The sequence below is a fragment of the Elephas maximus genome, chromosome 6, assembly GCF_024166365.1.
Source record: "Elephas maximus indicus isolate mEleMax1 chromosome 6, mEleMax1 primary haplotype, whole genome shotgun sequence".
NCBI classification, from domain to species: Eukaryota; Metazoa; Chordata; class Mammalia; order Proboscidea; family Elephantidae; genus Elephas; species Elephas maximus.
The window spans coordinates 4,532,970-4,553,617 of record NC_064824.1 but is presented as its reverse complement, the minus strand read 5'-3'; the positions used below and the strand labels follow the sequence as shown (position 1 = coordinate 4,553,617).

Sequence of the window (20,648 nt, the reverse complement as noted above, 5' to 3'; positions counted from 1 at the left end):
TCTGCTGCTAAGATTTTCGCTAGCCAACTCCCCCCACCCCCGCCCTGGAGGTAGATCACCAGGACTTCCTTCCTGGTCTCAGTCTAGAAGCTCCACTGAAACCTGTCCACCATGGGTGACCCAGCTGCTATTTGAGGAATCGGTGGCATAGCTTCCAGAATCACAGCAACACGCAAGCCACCACAGCATGACAAACTGACAGACAAAAGTCCTTTGCGCACAATCAATGACAGGTCAACCTACAGTGCCTTTCTTTTCTTCTGATGGAGCCCTACTGCTGAAGAAGGCCCTCCTAATGCCCTAGGTCTCCTCATCATCTGAGATGTTCTTTACAACACCTGCCTTAAATGTAGGCTCTGCTAAAGATAAAGAGATGACTCCAAGAAGCCACCAAGTGTGTGCATCTGTTAGAACACAAAGAATCATCTGCTTAAAATTTGTGCAATTCGTTTATGTAAATCTTATCTAACAATAAAACAAAAAGAACCATACATAAGTATTAATGACATGCTATACTTATTGATTTTACAAATGCAAAAAATGCAATTAAAAAACACTCTCAGGAGTAGCACAGCCAGGATTAAAGACCACATCTAGGTAACTCCACAACCCAAGCTCTTCAATATATTGTTCTGATTCCCAAAAAAAAAAAAAAAAGAGGACAGCCCATTCTGGCTGCATGTGTACTCAGTCTACCACGCCTGTTCAAAGGACAAAATGAATGACACTCTTCTACATTTTCAGAGTAACGGATCTTTCAGCAAAAGACATGACGTGTTATTTCATGGTTCTCTGAACACTCTACATCACACATGGAAGAGGAGCTGGGAAATAAGCAGTGTTACGATTGTAAAAACTGCTAAAAGAGACAATACCACGTGCACAGCATCTATACTACTGATGAGCTTTATCTTAGTATTTTCTACAAATGTGGTGGTAAGAGGACCCAAAGGCAGCAGGAATGAAGACACACCTTCTCTTTTTATTTTATATTTTTATTCGTAATGACTTTGACATGCTCATCAGATAAAGCGAAAGGCCCACTGAAAAGAGAGATTAAAAAAATTCAGGATATGAAAACACAGAAGGAATCTGAGAAAAAGGGCACAGTAGCAGGCACAGCCTCAGATTAGGTGGCTAAAAACACAGGACATTTACAGAACATACAAAGTGTCTTTTTCACAAATTTCATGTAAAAATCTCTTATTCCCAGACCACATATTAGTCATAAAACAAGCCTTAACAAAATCCAAAACATAAGAAATATTACAAGGCATCTTCTCTGACCATAAAGACATAAAAGCAGAAATCAATAACAAAAAGCAGGGAAAAGAAATCAAGTACGTGGAAACTGAACAACACTTTCCTCAAAAACTAATGGGTTATAGAAGAAATGAAGGACAGAATAAAGAAATTCACAGAATCCAATGAAAATGAAAACATTTCCTATCAGAACCTCTGGGACACAGCTAAATCAGAGCTCAGAGGTCAATTTATATCAATAAATGCACACATCCAAAAAGAAGAAAGGGCCAAAATCAAAGAATTATTCCTACAAATTGAACAAATAGAGAGCACAAAAGAAACCCTCAGGCACCAGAAGAAAGTAAATAATAAAAATTAGAGCAGAAATAAATGAAACAGAGAGGAGAAAAACAATTAAAAAATTTAACAAGCCCAAAGCTGGTTCTTTGAAAAGATCACCAAAATCAATAAACCACTGGCCAAACTGACAAAAGAAAAACAGTAGAGGAAGCAAATAACTCAAATAAGAAATGAGATGGGGAATATCACAACACACCCAACTGAAATTAAAAGAATCATATCATATTCCTATGAAAAACTGTACCCTAATGAATTTCAAAACCTAGAGGAAATGGACAAATTTCTAGAAACATACTGCTTACCTAAACTAAGACAAACAGAGGTAGAACAACTAAATAAACCCATAACAAAAGAAGAGATTGAAAAGATAATTTAAAAACTCCCAACAAAAATGCCCTGGTCCTGATGGCTTCACTGCAGAGTTCTACCAAACTTTCCGAGAAGAGCTAACACCACTAACTACTAAAGGTATTTCACAGCACAGAAAAGGATGGAACACTCCCAAACTAACTCTATGCAGGCAGCATATCCCAGATACCAAAACCAGGTAAAGGCACCACAAAAAAGAAAATTACAAACCTATATCCCTCATGAATTTAGACACAAAAATCCTCAACAAAATTCTAGCCAATAGAATTCAACAACATTTCAAAAAATAATTCACCATGACCAAGCGGGATTCATACCAGTTATGCAGGGATGGTTCAACATTAGAAAAACAATTAATGTAATCTGCCACATAAATAAAAGACAAGAATCACAGGATTTCCTCAATTGATACGGAAAAGGCATTTGACAAAGTCCAACACCCACTCATGATAAAAACTCTCAGCAAAATAGGAATATTAGGCAAATTCTTCAACATAATAAAGGGCATTTATACAAAGCCAACAGCCAACATCATCCTACATGGAGAGTCTGAAAACATTACCCTTGGAGTCTGAAAGCATTACACCCTTCAGAACCAGACAAGGATGTCCTTTATCCCCACTCTTACTCAACATTGTGCTGGAGGTCCTACCTGGAGCAAGTAGGCTAGATAAAGAAATAACGGTCATCCAAATTGGTAAGGAAGAAGTAAAACTATCTCTATTTGCAGATGACATGATCTTATACACAGAAAACCTGAAAGAATCCATAAGAGAACTACTGAAAATAATAATATAATAGTTCAGCAAAGTATCAGGATACAAGATAAACATACAAAAATCAGTTGGATTCCTCTACGCTAACAAAGAAAATGTTGAAGAAGAAATCAACAAATCAGTATCATTTACAATAATCCCCAAGAAGATAATACTTAGGAATAAATCTAACCAGAGACATAAAAGACCTATACAACAAAAACTATAAGACTACTATTGCAAGAAGCCAAAAGAGACCTGCGTAAGTGGAAAAACATACCTTGTTCATGGATAAGAAGACTCGACATAGTGAAAATGTCTATTCTACCCAATTTGAACTATAAATACAATGCAATCCCGATTCAAATTCCAATGACTTTTTTAATGAGATGGAGAAACGAATTCACCAACTTCACATGGAAGGGGAAGAGGCCCGGATAAGTAAAGCATTACTGAAAAAGAAGAACAAAGTGGAAGGCCCCACAATACTTGATTTCAGAGCCTAGTATATGTCACCACAGTAGTCAAAACAGCCTGGTACTGATACAATAACAGACAAATAGACCAATGGAACAGAATTGAGAATCCAGACATAAATCCATCCACATATGAGCAGCTGAATATTTGACAAAGGCCCAAGGTCAGTTAAACAGGGAAAAGACAGTCTCTTTAACAAATGGTGCTGGCATAACTGGATCCATCTGCAAAAAAAAGAAACAAGACCCATATCCTTACACCATGCACAAAAACTAACTCAAAATGGATCAAAGACCTAAATATAAAATCTAAAACAATAAAGTTTAGGGAAGAAAAAATATGGACAACTCTAGGAACCCTAATACACGGCATAAACAGTATACAAAACATTGCTAACAATGCAAACACCAGAAGAGAAAATGGGTAACTGGGAGCTCCTAAAAATCAAACACACTCATCCAAAGACTTCACCAAAGAGTAAAAAGACAACCTTCAGACTGGGAAGAAGTTTTTGGCTGCAATAAATCCGATCAGCGTCTGATCTCTAAAATCTACATGATACTGCAAAAACTCAACAGCAAAGAGACAAATAACCCAATTGAAAAATGGACAAAGGATATGAACAGGCACATCACCAAAGAAGACTTTCAGGTAGCTAACAGATACATGAGGAAATGCTTACCATCATTAGCCACTAGAGAAATGCAAATCAAAACTACAATAAGATACATCTTACCCCAACAGGGCTGGCATTAATCCAAAAAACGCAAAATAAAAAAATGTTGGAGAGGTTCTGGAGAGACTTAAACACTTATACACTGCTGGTGGGAATAGTAAGACGGTACAACCACTTTGGAAATCAATTTGGTACTTCCTTAAAAAGCTAGAAATAGAACTACCATACAATCCAGCAATCCCACTCCTTGGAAAATATCCTATAGTAATAAGAGCTCTCACACGTACAGATATATGCACACCCATGTTCACTGCAGCATTGTTTACAACAGAAAAAAGATGGAAGGAACCAAGGTGCCCATCAACAGATGCATGGATAAATAAATTATGGTATATTCACATAATGGAATACTACGCAATGATTAAGAATGATGAATACATGAAATATAACATGGAGAAATCTGGAAGGCATTATGCTGAGTGAAATTAGTTAGGACAAATATTGCATGAGACCACTATTATAAAAATTCAAGAAAATTTTAAACACAGAAGAAAATATTCTTTGATGGTTACGAGGGTGGGGAGGAAGGGAGATGGGTATTCGCTAATTAGACAGTAGACAAGAACTACTGTAAATGAAGGGAAAGACAACACACAATACAAGGGAGGTCAGCACAACTGGACTAAACCAAAAGCAAAGAAGTTTCCTGAATACAACCAAATGCTTCAAAAGGCCAGAGTAACGGGGACAGGGATCTGGGGACCATGGTTTCAGGGCACACCTGAGTCAGGGGGCATAACAAAATGTATTAAGAAAACAATGCTGCATCCCACTTTGGTGAGTGGTGTCTGGGGTCTTAAACGCAAGTATGCAGCCATCTAAGATGCATCAATTGGTCTCAACACACCTGGAGCAAAGGAGAATGAAAAACACCAATGACACAAGGTAAATATAAGCCCCAAGAGATAGAAAGGGCCAATAAACCAGAGACTACATCAGCCTGAGACTGGAAGAACTAGATGGTGCCTGGCTATCACTGAAGACTACCCTGACAGGAAACAGAGCAGAGAATCCCTGACAGACCAGGAGAACAGTGGGATGCAAACCTCAAAATCTTGTAAAAAGACCAGACTTAATGGTCTGACTGAGACTGAAGGGACCCCAGAGGTCATGGCCTCCGGACCCTCTGTTAGCCCAAGATTGGAACCATTCCTGAAGCCAACTCTTCAGACAGGCACTGGACAGGACTAAAAAACAGAAAATGATACTGGTGAGGAGTGAGCTTCTTAGATCAAGCAGACACATGAGATTAGGTGGGCAGCTCCTATATGGAGGTGAGATTAGAAAACAGAGAGGGACAGGAGTGGTTGGCTCAACATGGAGAATACACCGTGGAGGGGAGGAATGTGCTGCCACATTAGCAGGAGAGCAGCTAGGAGTACGTAGCAAGGTGTGCATAAGCTGTTGTATGTATGAGAGCGTGACTTGGTTTGTAAACTTTTCAGTTAAAGCACAATTTAAAAAAATCTCTATTCCCATCTTCTCCTATGCAATTAGATCACTGGGCAACGATGGGCCAGCACTCTTGCAGCCAGCAACTGTCCGGAGCCCACTCACGCTCACACCTTTAAATAAACCGGGCACACCAGGCAACCAGAGTTGCCACCAGGCCCTTTACTTCCATCTCCCTGCCCTAGCTTTTGAGTTTGAGGAACAATTTGAAAGTAATCTTGGAACAGTGGCAACTAAGGACGCTTTTTAAGTGTTAGCACCTGACCTCCAGACACGACCTTCCCCTTTGGGGGGGCAATGCAAACTTTTAACAAGGACAGCTTTGCCAGCCTCAAATACACCTGAAGCCCTTTCCCCCCCTCCCAAAAAAAAAGAATAAAAAAGAGTTGAACTTTTTAGTATATTTTTACATTCAGTTGTACTTCATAAAGAAAACAAGTAAAGGTGGGCTACTTTTGAAAATTCTGGAACAGTGACTTTTATTTTATGGTGGTCTGCAAAAAATGAACTTTGACGTATTCTTGGGAGCAAAACTTACAAAGAAATGGGTCAGAGATCTAAATATAAAACCTAAAACTACAAAACTTCTAAAAGAAAACCTATGTGATATTGGATTAATCAAAGATTTTATGAACGTGATACCGAAAGCATGACCCACAAAAGTACACAATGATAAACTGGAATCCATTACTTAAAAACTTCTCTTTGAAAGGCACTGTAAGAATTAAAAAAAAAGCTGCATATGGACTAGGAGAAAATATTTGCAAATTATATATTTGGTAAAGGATTTGTATCCAAATTATATTAAACCTTTCAAAATTCAATAATAAAATGAAAACAACCCAATAACTGACATACAGTAAAAGATATGAACAGAAAATATGCAGATAGCAAATAAGTACTTGAAAAGCTGTTTAACATTGCTGGTTAGTAGGAAAATAGAAATTAAAAACACTGTGAGATACCCCCATATACTAAGATGGCTAAAATTAACGACTGACCAGACTAACTGCTAACAACAACATGGAGAAAATGGAACGCTCATGCACCACTGCTGGAACTGTAAGATGGTACAACCACTTTGAAGACAGTTTGGCAGTTTCTTATAAAGCCCAGCGTACACTTATCGAAAGAACCAGTCGTTCTGCTCCTTCATATTTACTCAAGAAAAATGAAAACACATGTCCATTCAAAGATTTGTACACGACTATTCACAGCAGCTTTATTTATAACAGCAAAAAAGTACCAACAATCCAACGTGTTCATCAAATTGTCGTACATCCTTACTATGGAATACCACCCAGCAATAAAAATAAATAAACTACTGACACACACTACAACATGGGTGAATTTCAAAATAATTATGCTAAGTGAAAACAGTCCAAAAAAAAAAAAAAGATTACATTCTGTATAATTCCATTTATATAAAATTTTAGAAAATAAACTAATCTGAGGAAGAGAAAGCAGATCAATGATCGACCTGAAAACTTTTGAGGATGGATATGTTCACTCTCTAAATTGTGGTAATGGGTGTATACATTATATCAAAACTGATCAAACAGTACACTTTAAACATGTGCAGTTTACTATATGTCACTTACATCTCAATAAAGCTGTAAAAGAAAAAAAAAAAACAGTCAAACAAGGTGAGATTTTTACAAAAGGAAAGGGGCGTTGCAACATAGACCTTAAAGAATCAAATGAGTAACAGCATAAAGTGGTGGTATTAGAGAACCTACCACAGAAGGGATGTTTCATAACAGAGCCCAGAAGACAGATAGAAAATAGTAGGTACTAGTCCAGGTGGGACAGAAAACATGAATAAAAGCTGGGCAAGAATACAAAACCATTTAGGAAAGAACAAACAGGCCAATGTGGCAAAGAGCTAGGGATTTAAAGTCAAGAGTCTTGGCTTAACTGTCTTATATAGTCAATGGGAAACCATTTAGAAAACTTTGAACATTACTCTGGGCAGGTAACATGAACCTAAGGAAAGAACAGTCAAAGCAGGCTGTATCAGGGAAAAGGTTTTCTAAGGCTACAAGCTAAGGGCTAAACAAAGGTGGCTGTGAAGATGGAAAAGAGATAAGGGTCACAGAAAGCAGAACTTTATGATTAATAAAATAGGAAGAACTCAGGAAAAGACACTTGTTGTCTCCTTTTTTGTCAGAATAGCTCTGTAGAGATAGGTGTTCTGAGGGATAAAGAACGGCCCTGCAGTCCCATGAGAGTAAGGCACGTCCTGGAGAGGCCAACCCAAGCACTTAGGTTGGAAAAGGACAACCAATGCTGTGTCGGAGCCACAAAAACCAGTCACAGTGACTGAACACCCAAATGAACCAAGACAGAGTAAGGGATCACAGGAGGAAAAACTCTACTACAAGTGACCTTTAACAGATTCACAGCCCCAATCAAGTCCACTTTCAATCTTAACACTGATTTCTAACATCTAAGAATATTTTCATTCACCTTAGACAGAAAACAAGGTATTCATAAAAAATACTCTGTACAAGGAAAGATGAAACAATTAGTCACTTACAACCAAAGTGCTAAAGTACTGGAGAGAAATCAGAATTCTAAAAATGTTAACATGGAAATTCCTCCTACTAACGTGGCAATTAACATGGTTTGATGGACAGATGTTCTAGAACAACTGGCACAATGTTATGCAGCCTATAACCACCCAGTGATAAGAATGAAGGTTTGGAAGGTGGGGCCAAGATGGCATAGTAGTCAGACGCTTCCAGTGATCTCTCTTACAAGGAAACAAAAAAAACAAGTGAAACGATTATGTTTATGACAAGCTAGAAGCCCTAAACATCAATGCCAATTAGAAAACAGACTAAGCAGCAAGGGGAGGGAGAGATGGTTCCGAAGAGGACAGGAGTGCCAGACCTGAATCGCCAGGAACCCGCAGGTGTAATTTCCTGGAGCGACTCTAGCAGGCCTGGCGGTAGCATCCCAGATGCAGTTTCCTCAGAGAGAGACAGTGAGCTGCAGAGCCTACTCACGCCTCCAGCGCCAGAAAAGAACGGCACTCTCGGCAAAAGCTAAGTGCTTGCATTTATTTTACCATGCCCCCAGCCCCCAAGCCGGCTTCAGTGGCTGTCCATTTCCCTGGGCCTGAGATAGGTCCTACTGAGCACCCTGACTCATTCTCCCAGCTTGGAAAAGAAATATATTCACAACCAGGGGAAAAGATAACCTGCCAGGTTCACTAAGCTGGGGAGCTCAGAACAGACACAGCTCCTGTCCAGGCACAAATGGCCTGTGGACTTTGAACACCTTTCACCACTGCATGAACCTGTGTGGGTCCATTTCAGGAGAATCAGCCCTGTTGGCAGACTGCAAATGTTTCAGCTGTGTGGTGGAGAGGTGGGTGTTTGATGTTTGACACTCCTTTGCTTATTAAACAGGGTTCTCACCTACCCACATCAGGTGCCTAAGGACTGGTGGCTCCAATCAGGTCACCCAGCCATCCACAACAAGGGTCCAAGGATAACTGGTACCTCCCAGTCCTTACAACCAAAAGCACTGGGTGACCATGGTCTGGCTGCAGATCCCACCCACCTGTGTGCTCTAAGGAACAGGGATGCGCATTCCTCACAGACACTCGGGGGGTGGCTGTCAGCCCCCTGCCTTGTTCAGAGCGTGACCCCCTACTGCAACCAGATACCTGTACCAATACCAATCACCCCTGCCCCTCTAAGACTGTAGGACAGACCCTATACCACACAAGAAAAGTGAACAGAATCCAAGGCTCATGAACGTGGTAACAGCTTTAGCCATCTGATGACAGGACGTTAGAGCTTAAAAGGTGTTAATGATCAAGCTAGCTCACTCAAGCAGCCTATTTCGGCATATCATAACAAAACAAAGCAAGAAGATAGGACACAGTAAGCAAACATACACTAACACAATAACTTACAGGTGGCTCAGAGACAACGCTCAATATCAAATCTCATAAAGAAGCAGACCATGATCACTTCAACAAGCTCTCAAAACAAAGAATCAAGGAAATCTTCCAGATGAAGGTGTCTTCCTGGAATTACCAGATGTAGAATGCAAAAGATTAATATACAGAACTCTTCAAGACATCAGGAAGGACATTAAGGAAAACACAGAAAAAGCAAAGGAACACACAGATAAAGCAGCTGAAGAAACTAAAAAGGTTATTCAAGATTATACTGAAAAATTTAAAAGGTTGCAAGAACCCATAAAGTGACAGCAATCAGAAATTCAGAAGACTAACAATAAAATTACAGAATTAGACACCTCTACAGAAAGTCAAGGGGCAGAACTGAGGTAATAGAAGGCAGAATTAGTGAGACTGAAGATGGAATACTGGGCACCAATACATGCAAAAAAAATCAGATAAAAGAACTTAAAAAAACGAAGAAACCCTAAGAATCACGTGAGACTCTATCAAGAGAAATAACGTAGGAGTGACAGTAGTACCAGAACAGGGAAGAAAATACATAGAGAATTGTTGAAGATTTGTTGGCAGAAAACTTCCCTGATACGGTGAATGATGAGAAGATATCTTTCCAAGGTGCTCATCGAACTCCACATAAGGTAGATCTCAAAAGAAAGTCACCAAGACATAATCAAATTTGTCAAAACAAAAGATAAAGAGGGAATTTGAAGAGCAGCTAGGGATAAACGAAAACTCACCTACAAAGGAGAGTCAATAAGATAAGCTCAGAATACTCCGCAGAAACCATGCAGGCAAGAAGGCAATGGGATGACTTATATAAAGCACTGAAAGAAAAAAATTGCCAGCCAAGAATCGTATATCCAGCAAAACTGGCTCTCAAATATGAAGGGGAAATTAGGACATTTCCAGATAAACAGAAGTTTAGGAATTCATGAAAACAAAAACAAAACTACAAGAAATTCTAAAGGAAGTTCTCTGGCTAGAAAATCAATAATATCAGATATCAACCTAAGACTAGAACACAGAGCAGAGCAACCAGATGTCAACCAAAGCAGGGAAATCACAAAAATAAATGAAGATTAAAAAAAGGCTCAAAACAGGGAAACAGCAATGTCATTGTGTAAAAGAAAACCATATCAAAACAATAAAGAGGGACTAACAAATACAGTCAAGAATCTTTCATATGGAGAGGAAGTTAAGGCAATATATACAGAAACAAAAATTAAGTTTAAACTTAGAAAAATACGGGTAAATATTAAGGTAACCAAAAAAGGAGACTAACAATCCAACGCATCAAAATAAAATACAACAAAAAAATAGATTCAGCAAAAACAAAATCAACAACGAAAAAGTGGAAAACATATAAAGATGAACTACTGAGCACAGAAAATTCAGTGGGAAAAAGGAACTGTCAACACACAAAAAAAGACATCAAAACGACAGCACTAAACTCATACCTATCCATAATTACACTGACTATAAACACACTAAATGCACCAATAAAGAGACAGAGAGTGGCAGAATGGATTAAATACACGATCCATCTATATGCAGCCTAAAAGAGACACACCTTAGACTCAGAGACATAAACAAACTAAAACTCAAAAGATGGAAAAAAACATACCAAGCAAACAACAATCAAAAAAGAACAGGAGTGGCAATATTAATTTTTGACAAAATAGACTTTAAAGTTAAATCCACCACAGAGGATGAGGAAGGACTATATAATGATTAAACAGAAAATATACCAGGAGGATATAACCATATTAAATATTTATGCACCCAATGACAGGGCTGCAAGATACATAAAACAAGCTCTAACAGCACTGAAAAGTCAGATAAGATGGTTCCACAATAACAGTAGGAGACTTCAACACACCACTTTCTGTGAAGGATAGAACATCGAGAAAGAATGTAAATAAAGACACGAAAGATCTAAATGCCACAATCAACCAACTTGACCTAACAGACATATACAGAACACTCCACCCAACAGTAGCCAAGTGTACTTTCTTTCCCAGTGCACACGGAACATTCTCTAGAATAGACCACACATTAGGTCATAAAGCAAGCCTCAACAAGATCCAAAGCATCAATTTATTGCAAAGCATCTTTTCTGACCATACGGCCATAAAAGTAGAAATCAATAATAGAAAAAGCAGGGAAAACAGATCAAACACTTGGAAACTGAACAGTACCCTGCTCAAAAACGACTGGGTTATAGAAGACATGAAGGATGGAATAAAGAAATTCAAAGAATCCAATGAGAATGAAAACACTTCTTATCGGAACCTTTGGGACACAGCAAAAGCAGTGCTCAGAGGTCGTATTATATCAACAAATGCACACTTCCAAAAAGAAGTGCCAAAATCAAAGATTAAGCCCTACAACTATAAGTAGAGAAAGAGCAACAAAAGAAACCTCAGACACTACAAGAAAGCAAATAACGAAAATTAGAGCAGAATTAAATGAAACAGAGAACAGAAAAACAATTGGGGTGAAAGGGTTAACAAGACCAAACGCTGGTTTTCGGAAAAAATTAACAAAATTGATAAACCACTGCCCAAACTAACAAAAGAAAAACAGGAGAGGAAGCAAATGAATAAGAAATGAGATTGGCAATATCACAACTGACCCAACTGAAATTAAAAGAATCATATCAGACTGTACTCTAACAAATTTAAAAATCTAGATGAAATGGATGAATTTCTAGGAACACATTACCTACCTAAGCTAACACAAACCGAGGTAGAAAAACTAAATAAACCCATAACAAAAGAAGAGACTGAAAAGGTAATTAAAAAACTCCCAACAAAAAAAGGCTCTGGCCCGGATGTCTTCACTGGAGAGTTCTACCAAACTTTCAGAGAAGAGTTAACACCACTACTACTACAGATATTTCAGAGAATAGAAAAGGACAGAATACTTCCAAACTCATTCTATGAAACCAGCATATCCCTGATCCAAAACCAGGTAAACATACCACACAAAAAAGAAAATTACAGATTTATATCCCTCATGAACTCAGATGCAAAAATCCTCAACAAAATTCTAGTAAATAGAATTTAACAACATATCAAGGACAAAGTGCGATTCATACCAGGTATACAGGAATGGTTCAACATCAGAAAAACAATTAATGCAATCCATCATATAAATTAAACAAAAGACAAGAACCACATGACCCTATCAACTGATGCAGAAAAACCTTTGACAAAGTTCAATGTCCACTCATGATTAAAACTCTCAGCAAAATAAAAACAGAAGGAAAACTCCTCAGAATAATAAAGGGCATTATACAAAGCCAACAGCCAACATCATCCTAAACGGAGAGAGCCTGAAAGCATTCCCCTCAGGAACAGGAGCCAGACAAGGATGTCCTCTATCACCACTCTTATTCAACATTGTGCTGGAGGTCCTAGGAAGAGCATTTGGCTAGATAAAGAAATAAAAGGCATTCAGATTGGTTAGGAATAACTAAAAGTATCTCTATTTGCAGATGACATATCTCATACACAGAAAACCCTACGGAATCCTCCAGAAAACTACTGAAAGTAATAGAAGAGTTCAGCAGAGTATCAGGATACAAGATAAACATACAAAAATCAGTTGGATTCCTCTACACCAACAAAAAGAACATCGAAGAGGAAACCACCAAATCAATACCATTTTCAGTAGCCCCCAAGAAGATAAAATACTTAGGAATAAATCTAATCAGAGACATAAAAGTCCTACATAAAGAAAACTACAAGACACTACTGCGAGAAACCAAGAGAGGCCTACGTAAGTGGAAAAACGTACCTTGCTCAGGGACAGGAAGACTTAAATTTGTAAAAAGGTCTATTCTACCAAAAGCCATCTATAGATAGAATGCAATTCCAATTCAAATTCCAACGATATTTTTTAATGCAATGAAAAAACAAATCACCAACTTCATATGGAGGCCCCGGATAAGTAAAGCATTACTGAAAAAGAAGAACAAAGTGGTACTGGTACAACAACAGATACACAGGTCAATGGAACAGAATCAAGAATCCAGACATAAATCCATCCAAATATGAGCAGCTGATATTTGACAAAGGCCCAACCAAACCAAACTAAACCCAGTACCGTCGAGTCGATTCTGACTCATAGCAACCCTACAGGACAGAGTAGAACTGCCCCCATAGAGTTTTCCAAGGAGCACCCGGAGGATTCGAACTGCAGGCCCTTTGGTTAGCAGCTGTAGCACTTAACCACTACGCCACCAGGGTTTCTGACAAAGGCCCAAAGTCACTTCCATGGGGAAAAGGCAGTCTCGGCAAAAAAATGAAACAAGACCCATACCTCACTCCATGCACAAAAACTAACTCAAAATGGATCAAAGACCTAAATATAAAATTTGAAAGGATAAAGATCAGGGAAGAAAACATACCGACAACGCTAGGAGCCCTAATACATGGCATAAACAGTATACAAAACATTACTAACAATGCACAAATGCTAAAAGAAAAACTAGATAACTGGGAGCTCCTAAAAATTAAACACCTATGCTCATTCAAAGACCTCACCAAAAGACTAAAAAGATTTCCTATAGACTGGGAAAAAGTTTTTAGCTATGACATTTCCCATCAGTGTCTGATCTCTAAAATCTCCACAATACTGCAAAAACTCAACTACAAAAAGGCAAATAATCCAATCAAAAAATGCACAAAGGATGCGAATAATCACTTCACTGAAGATGACATTCAGGTAGTTAACAGATACATGAGGAAATGCTCACAATCATTACCCATTAGAGAAATGCAAATCAAAACTACAATGAGATACCATCTGACTCCAACAAGGCTGGCATTAATCCAAAAAACATAAAATAATAAATGTTGGCGAGGTTGTGGAAAGACTAGACACTTATACACTACTGGTGGGAATGTAAAATGGTACAACCACTTTGGAAATTGATTTGGCGCTTCCTTAAAAAGCTAAAAATGGAACTACCATAGGATCCAGCAATCCAACTCCTTGGAATATATTCTACAGAAATAAGAGCCTTTACACGAACAGATATATGCACACCTATGTTCACTGCTGCACTGTTTACAACAGAAAAAGATGGAAGCAACCAAGGTGCCCATCAAGGAATGAGTGGATAAATAAATTATGGTATATTCACACAAAGAAATACTACGCATTCATAAAGAACGATGATGAATCCGTGAAACATTTCATAACATGGAGGAATCTGGAAGGTATTATGTTGAGTGAAACTAGTCAGCTGCAATGGGACTTTTTTTTTTTTGTATGAGACCGCTATAATAAGAACTCAAGAAATACTATAAACAGAGAGGAAAGTATTCTTTGATGGTTACGAGAGGGAGGGAGGGAGGGAGGGAGAGGGGTATTCTCTAATTAGATAGTAGATAAGAACTATTTTAGGTGAAGGGAAAGACAACACACAATACAGGACAGGTCAGCACAACTGGACTAAACCAAAAGCAAAGCATTTTCCTGAAAAAACCAAATGCTTTGAAGGCCATTGTAGTAGGGGGCAGGGGTTTGGGGGCCATGATTTCAGGGGACATCTAGTTCAATTGGCACAATAAAATCTATTAAGAAAACATTGTGCGTCCCACTTTGGAGTGTGGCGTCTGGGGTCTTAAACGCTAGCAAGCAGCCATCTAAGATGCATCTATTGGTCTGGACCCACCTGGAGCAACGGAGAATGAAGGACACCAAAGACACAGGCTCATTACGAGCCCAAAGGACAGAAAGAGCCGTCTAAATCAGGGACTACATCAGCCTGAGACCAGAAGAACTAGATGGTGCCTGGCTACAGCTGATGACTACACTAACAGGGAACACAACAGAGAACCCCTGAGGGAGCAGGAGAGCAGCGGGATGCAGACCTCAAATTCTCATAAAGAGCCAGACTTAATGGTCTGACTGAGACTAGAAGGACCCCAGAGGTCATGGTCCCCAGACCTTCTGTTAGCCCAGGACAGGAATCATTCCCAAAGCCAACTCTTCAGGCAGGGATTGGACTGGACTATAGGACAGAAAATGATACTGGCGAGGAATGAGCCTCTTGAATTAAGTAGACACATGAGACTATGTGGGCAACTCCTGTTTGGAGGGGAGATGAGAAGGCAGAGGGGGACAGAAGATGGCTGAATGGACATGGAAATACAGGGTGGAGAGAAGAAGTGTGCTGTCTCTTTAGGGGGAGAGCACTAGGAGAACAGAGCAAGGTGTATATAAATTTTTGTATGAGAGACTGACTTGATTTGTAAACTTTCACTTAAAACATACAATTAAAAAAAAAATGAGGTTTTGTGTTATGGAAGGACATCCATCAGAAATACCAATAAGTAAAGCTTTCCATGCAATGGGAATTAAGCTCCTATTATACTTATCGACAAGGCTAATTTTATGAACCCAAAAATCAATTCACCCAAATCCTAATACTATAACCACTCTTCTCAAAATCCACCTACTACACATTCTCCCACAGCTGCACGTACAAAGCATTTCTGTTAACCAGCACAAACTGGCCCGCATACCTGTTTGGAAGGTAGGATTTGCTCCAGGGTACATGTTAGGAGAATAGGCAGGAGCTGCTGCTGCATAGCCCATGGGGAAACCAGCTGGAGAAAAACAAACATGAAACAATCTGATGTTATAAAGCTAAGCAGTAACATGATTTCACAATCAGGACTCCCATAGGTCTGCACACTGACGTACCAAGGCCCCCACAGCATTACCTGTGCCAGAACATAACGTCCTTCCCCAGAACTTCAGTAGATCACATTCAGAATCCTATCTTTTAAACCTGTGATTAGGTGCCTACAACCTTCGAGAACTGAAAAATTTGAGCAAAAACTGAGGTATAAGCCCACGGTCCAAGTAGCAAAATCATAACCACAAGACACACATACAAAAGCTGAAGTCAAGAAAGCCCCAACAGTTAAGGCAGTTATTCCACATTCTAATCACCTTAATGCTTCGCAACAGTAATAAGAGTGCTCAGCGCATCCTGCGCTAGGTCCTGGTTTATTCTGTTAAGACTTGAAGGGGGTACCGTTCATCTGCTTTCACGCTATCAAGTATGAAAAACAGATTAAAATCTTACTTGGATTCAAGACTGTTTTTGCTGCTACCCATGAGCAGCAAAAGGTGTTTTAATAATTTAATTTATTCTCGTTAATTGCAAATAAGTACCCATATTACTGTACATTTTCACCTAGAAGCTAATTTTTTTTTTTTTTAAACCAACCAACTAGTTGCCATCAAGTCTATTCCAAATCATGATGACTCGTGTGTCAGAACAGAAGTCTGCTACATTGGGTTTTCAAAGGAAAGGCACTGTTTAAAAGTTCTAATTTAATTTCAGGTTTCTTCATATGCTGCCAATCCTCAATTTCTATCAGTCAGGGTGTAAATGTCACTGACCTCAGTCTCTGACTGAGGAGCTCTAATGGCACCACAAGCACATAGGAAATAGAAAAAACAAATTTCACAATCTACTTATTTGAAGAAACTCTCAAGCAATATGATCTTTATTAATACAAATGAGTATTTCTTAATCCCTAATAAGACTAAACCCAACCACTAATAACATGCACACAATAGAAACATAAAATATGTAGTGCTATGGCTAAAATCCTGCTGTCAGGTGTCCACCACCAGCAGCGGCCTTAGCCATGTGTTTAACAACACCTGTGAGGCAAGCACTCACCTTCTGCCTGGCCCACTCCGGTTCACAATGTAGGACATGCCACTCATTTGGATAACCAGGGGCTTTTTCTATATCCAGACACACAGCCAATGATGCCCCAGGCTCACTAGTCTTAACTATTGTCATTAACTAGTTTTGAGAAGCTGTAGCTTCTCTATTCCTGTCTTATTTCATCTGTAAATAAACAAGTTGAAATAGAACAGCAGTCTTCAGGAATAAATGAATAACTGTGTTAAGGACACCCAGAGGACAGTGTCTCCTAGGACACTTGGACCAGGACATTCAAGGCAGAAAAGGACCCCTGAAGGGACTGTGGTGGTAACAGTAGCCAAAGTGAGGAAACAATAAAGACAAGATGAAAACTCGGGGCAAGTTCTGAGTGAAATTCCAAAGATAATAATACCTTTGTGAATCCGGATTTTTAAAGGCTCTGAATAAAGTTCCTTGCGTGAATTCCTCACATGGGTGGCCAACACAGCCTGGAAGTGCTTGCTACGCTGTCCTGCAGGTTCACTTGGAACTCCTCATCTCAGGACAGGAGTCTTCGACCCCACTAGTCCCCAGGAATCCCTACTTGGAAGTGCCCAGTTCTCACCTCTCATATAAATCCATTGCTTCAGAGTTGCTTTCCTGTCTCAAAACTGATCCTCCTCTACGTCAGCAAAACCTATTTTGGGTTTCCCTCCTGGACTATCACTTTCCCCATTTGCCCTCTCTCGTTAGCAGAGCACAACACGTAGTGGTCAAATGTTTTATCAAGTTAAGTCCTCTTGGACATCAAGGACAACTCTGACTTGAAACAGGCCTAGAATGGTCATTTTGAAGAGTAGGTCGGTGGTTTTCAATCTGTGTTCTAAGGGCCTTGAGAGATTCTTTAGAGGTCCCAGCTGCAGGCAGAGGAAGTCCAAGTAGGCTCTGGAGCCGGTCCTCAATTTACCCACAGGAGCTGCTGTGATATATCTTATTCCAGGAATCCATTTAGAATTAAAAAAAAAGACTTCATTATTAAAAAGTTTAAAAAGCCACTGGCCTAGATCATATCCTGTAGGCCACTACCACTATCCCAACAACATCTGTATTTCCTCATCTCTCTCCATAAACTCTACCTGTAAATTGTTAGGGGGAATCATCTGCTTCTATACTTGCTTTGCTAGAGTTTGCTTGGTCCTTCCTATCCTAACCTTCTGGAGGTGGGGCCAAGGTGGCAGAGGAGTCAGATGCTTCCTGGGGTCATCTCACAACAAAGACCCAAAAAAACAAGTGAATTGATTATATATGACAAGCTAGGAGCCCGAACATCAAAGGCAAAGCTGAGGAATCAGACTGAGTGGCAGGTGGAGGGAGAAAGGACTCAGAATCAGCAAGGAGTTGCCAGACCTGACCCAGCGGTAACCAGCACCCTGCAGGCCGATTCCGCTGCCGTGAGCACAGTGAGGCAAGCAGAGGTACGACGAAGATTCCACTCAACCCACCAGAACAAGTGAGAAGCAGCCCTGGATAGGCAAACGGCCTATCACGATCCAAAAATACCACTTCAGGAAAAACTTCTCTCCCACTCCCTCTCCCTTCCCGCTCTGCACCCGACTGCATCCCCTGGGCCAGAAGGACCCTGCACAAGCCCTGAGCTATTTTCCTGGCCTTGGAGAGGGAACAGATTAACAAACGGGAAAAAAATAATCTGTCGGCTGCCCTAAACCAGGAACTCACAGCAGAAACATCTTCTTTGCCTAGGCACAGGCATAAGGGGTCTACGGACTTTGAATGCCTTTCACCCCTGCAAAGACCTGTGTGGGCTCATTTCACAGCGTAGGCTCTCATTAGCACAGTACAACAGGGTATATACCTGAAGTCTAACTTCACTGTATAAGCTATATGGTGCAGAGGCAGGTTCATGTCATTTAACACTGCTCTGCCTATTAAGCAGGGTCCTGACCTACCCACATCAGGGGCCTGAGGACTGGTGGCTCCACCCATGATACCCAGCCACCTGCGACAGGGGTCCAAGATTAAGTGGTGCCTCCCAGTCCTTACAGCCAACAGTATCGGGTGCCCACAGTCTAGCTGCAAAACCCACCCACCTACACGCTGTAGGGAACAGGGACATGCTTGCCTCACAGACACTCAGACAGTTGTCAGCCCCATGCCTTGCTCAGCATGTGACCCCCTACTGTAGCCAGACACCTGTACCTACACCAATCACCCCTGCTCGTCTACAACTATAGGTGAGAACCTGCACCACACACTTGGTAACCAACTACCTGCATACCTGAGCTGAATCCATACAAGAAAAGTGAACAGACTCCTGGGCTCACATACTATTAACAACTCTAACCACCTGGTGACAAGACATTAGAGTTTCCCAAGGGGCCAGTAACCAAACTAGCTCACTCGAGCAGCCTATTTGGGCACATCAAAACAACACAAGAAGCTAAGATGCAGTAAGCAAACATAAAAAAAAAAAAAAAAAAAATACAATACCTTATTGATGGCTCGGAGACGATCCCCCATTAAAAAAAAGCCCACTGCCGTCGAGTCAATTCCAACTTATAGGGACCCTAGGGGGCAGAACAGAACTGCCCTATAGAGTTTCCAAGGAGTGCCTGGTGGATTCGAACTGCTGACCTTTTGGTTAGCAGCCGTAGCACTTAACCACTATGCCACCAGGGTTTCCTTGGAGACAACAGTCAAAATCAAATCACATAAAATGGCAGACCACAATGCCTTCAGCAAGCTCCCAAAACAAAGAATCAAAAAATCATCTGGATGAAGAGAACTTGCTGGAATTACCAGAGGTAGAACACAAAAGATTCATATACAGAACCCCTCAAGAAATCAGGAAGATCAGGCAAAACAGAACAAGCCAAGCAGCACACAGACAAAGTATTAGAGGAACTTAAGCAGATTCAATAAGAGCATAATGACAAATTTAACAGGCTGCAAGAATCCACAGAGAGACAGCAAACAGAAAGTCAGAAGATTAACAATAAAATTTCAGAATTAGACTATTCCATAGAAAGTCCTAAGAGCAGAATTGAGGCAATCGAGGTCAAATGAGTGAGATTAAAGATAAAGCACTTGGCACCAACTTATCTGAGGAAAAATCAGATAAAAGAATTTTAAAACATGAAGAAACTCTAATATGTGCAACTCTATCAAGAAGAATAACCTATGAGTGCTTGGAGTACCGGAATGGGGGGGGGGGATAGAAAATACAGAGAGAATTGTTGAAGATTTGTTGACAGAAAACTTCCCTGATATGGTGAAAGATGAGAAGATATCTATCCAAGATGCTCATCAAACCCCATACAAGACAGATTCCAAAAGAAAGACACCAAGACATATTATAATCAAGCTTGCCAAAACCAAAGATAAAGATAAAAGAATTTTAAGAGAGGCTATGGATAAACGAAAAGTCACCTACAAAGGAGAGTCAGTAAGACTAAGCTCGGACTACTTAGCAGAAACTATGCAGGCAAGAAGGCAATGGGATGACATATACAAAGCCTTGAAGGAAAAAAATTGCCAGCCAAAACTCTCTCTCAAATATGACAGCGAAATTAGTATATTTCCAGACAAACAGAAGTTTAGGGAATTTGCAAAAAC

At 39.9% G+C, this 20,648-nt stretch overlaps 1 protein-coding gene across 6 annotated transcripts in view; it reads right to left on the bottom strand.

Annotated features, from left to right (window-relative positions):
• FAM168B (family with sequence similarity 168 member B) overlaps nucleotides 1-20,648 on the bottom strand; it is a 79,503-nt gene that overhangs the window by 39,725 nt on the left and 19,130 nt on the right. For 4 of the 6 annotated variants that reach the window (XM_049889055.1, XM_049889052.1, XM_049889054.1 and 1 more), the window contains exon 3: nucleotides 15,871-15,954. The exons of 1 other annotated variant lie outside the window; for it this stretch is intronic. In XM_049889055.1, the coding sequence (XP_049745012.1) occupies nucleotides 15,871-15,954 (84 nt within the window). Of the gene's footprint in view, nucleotides 1-15,870; nucleotides 15,955-16,303; nucleotides 16,407-20,648 lie in introns of all 6 variants that reach the window. One more of the 6 variants, XM_049889056.1, reaches the window with a different exon arrangement.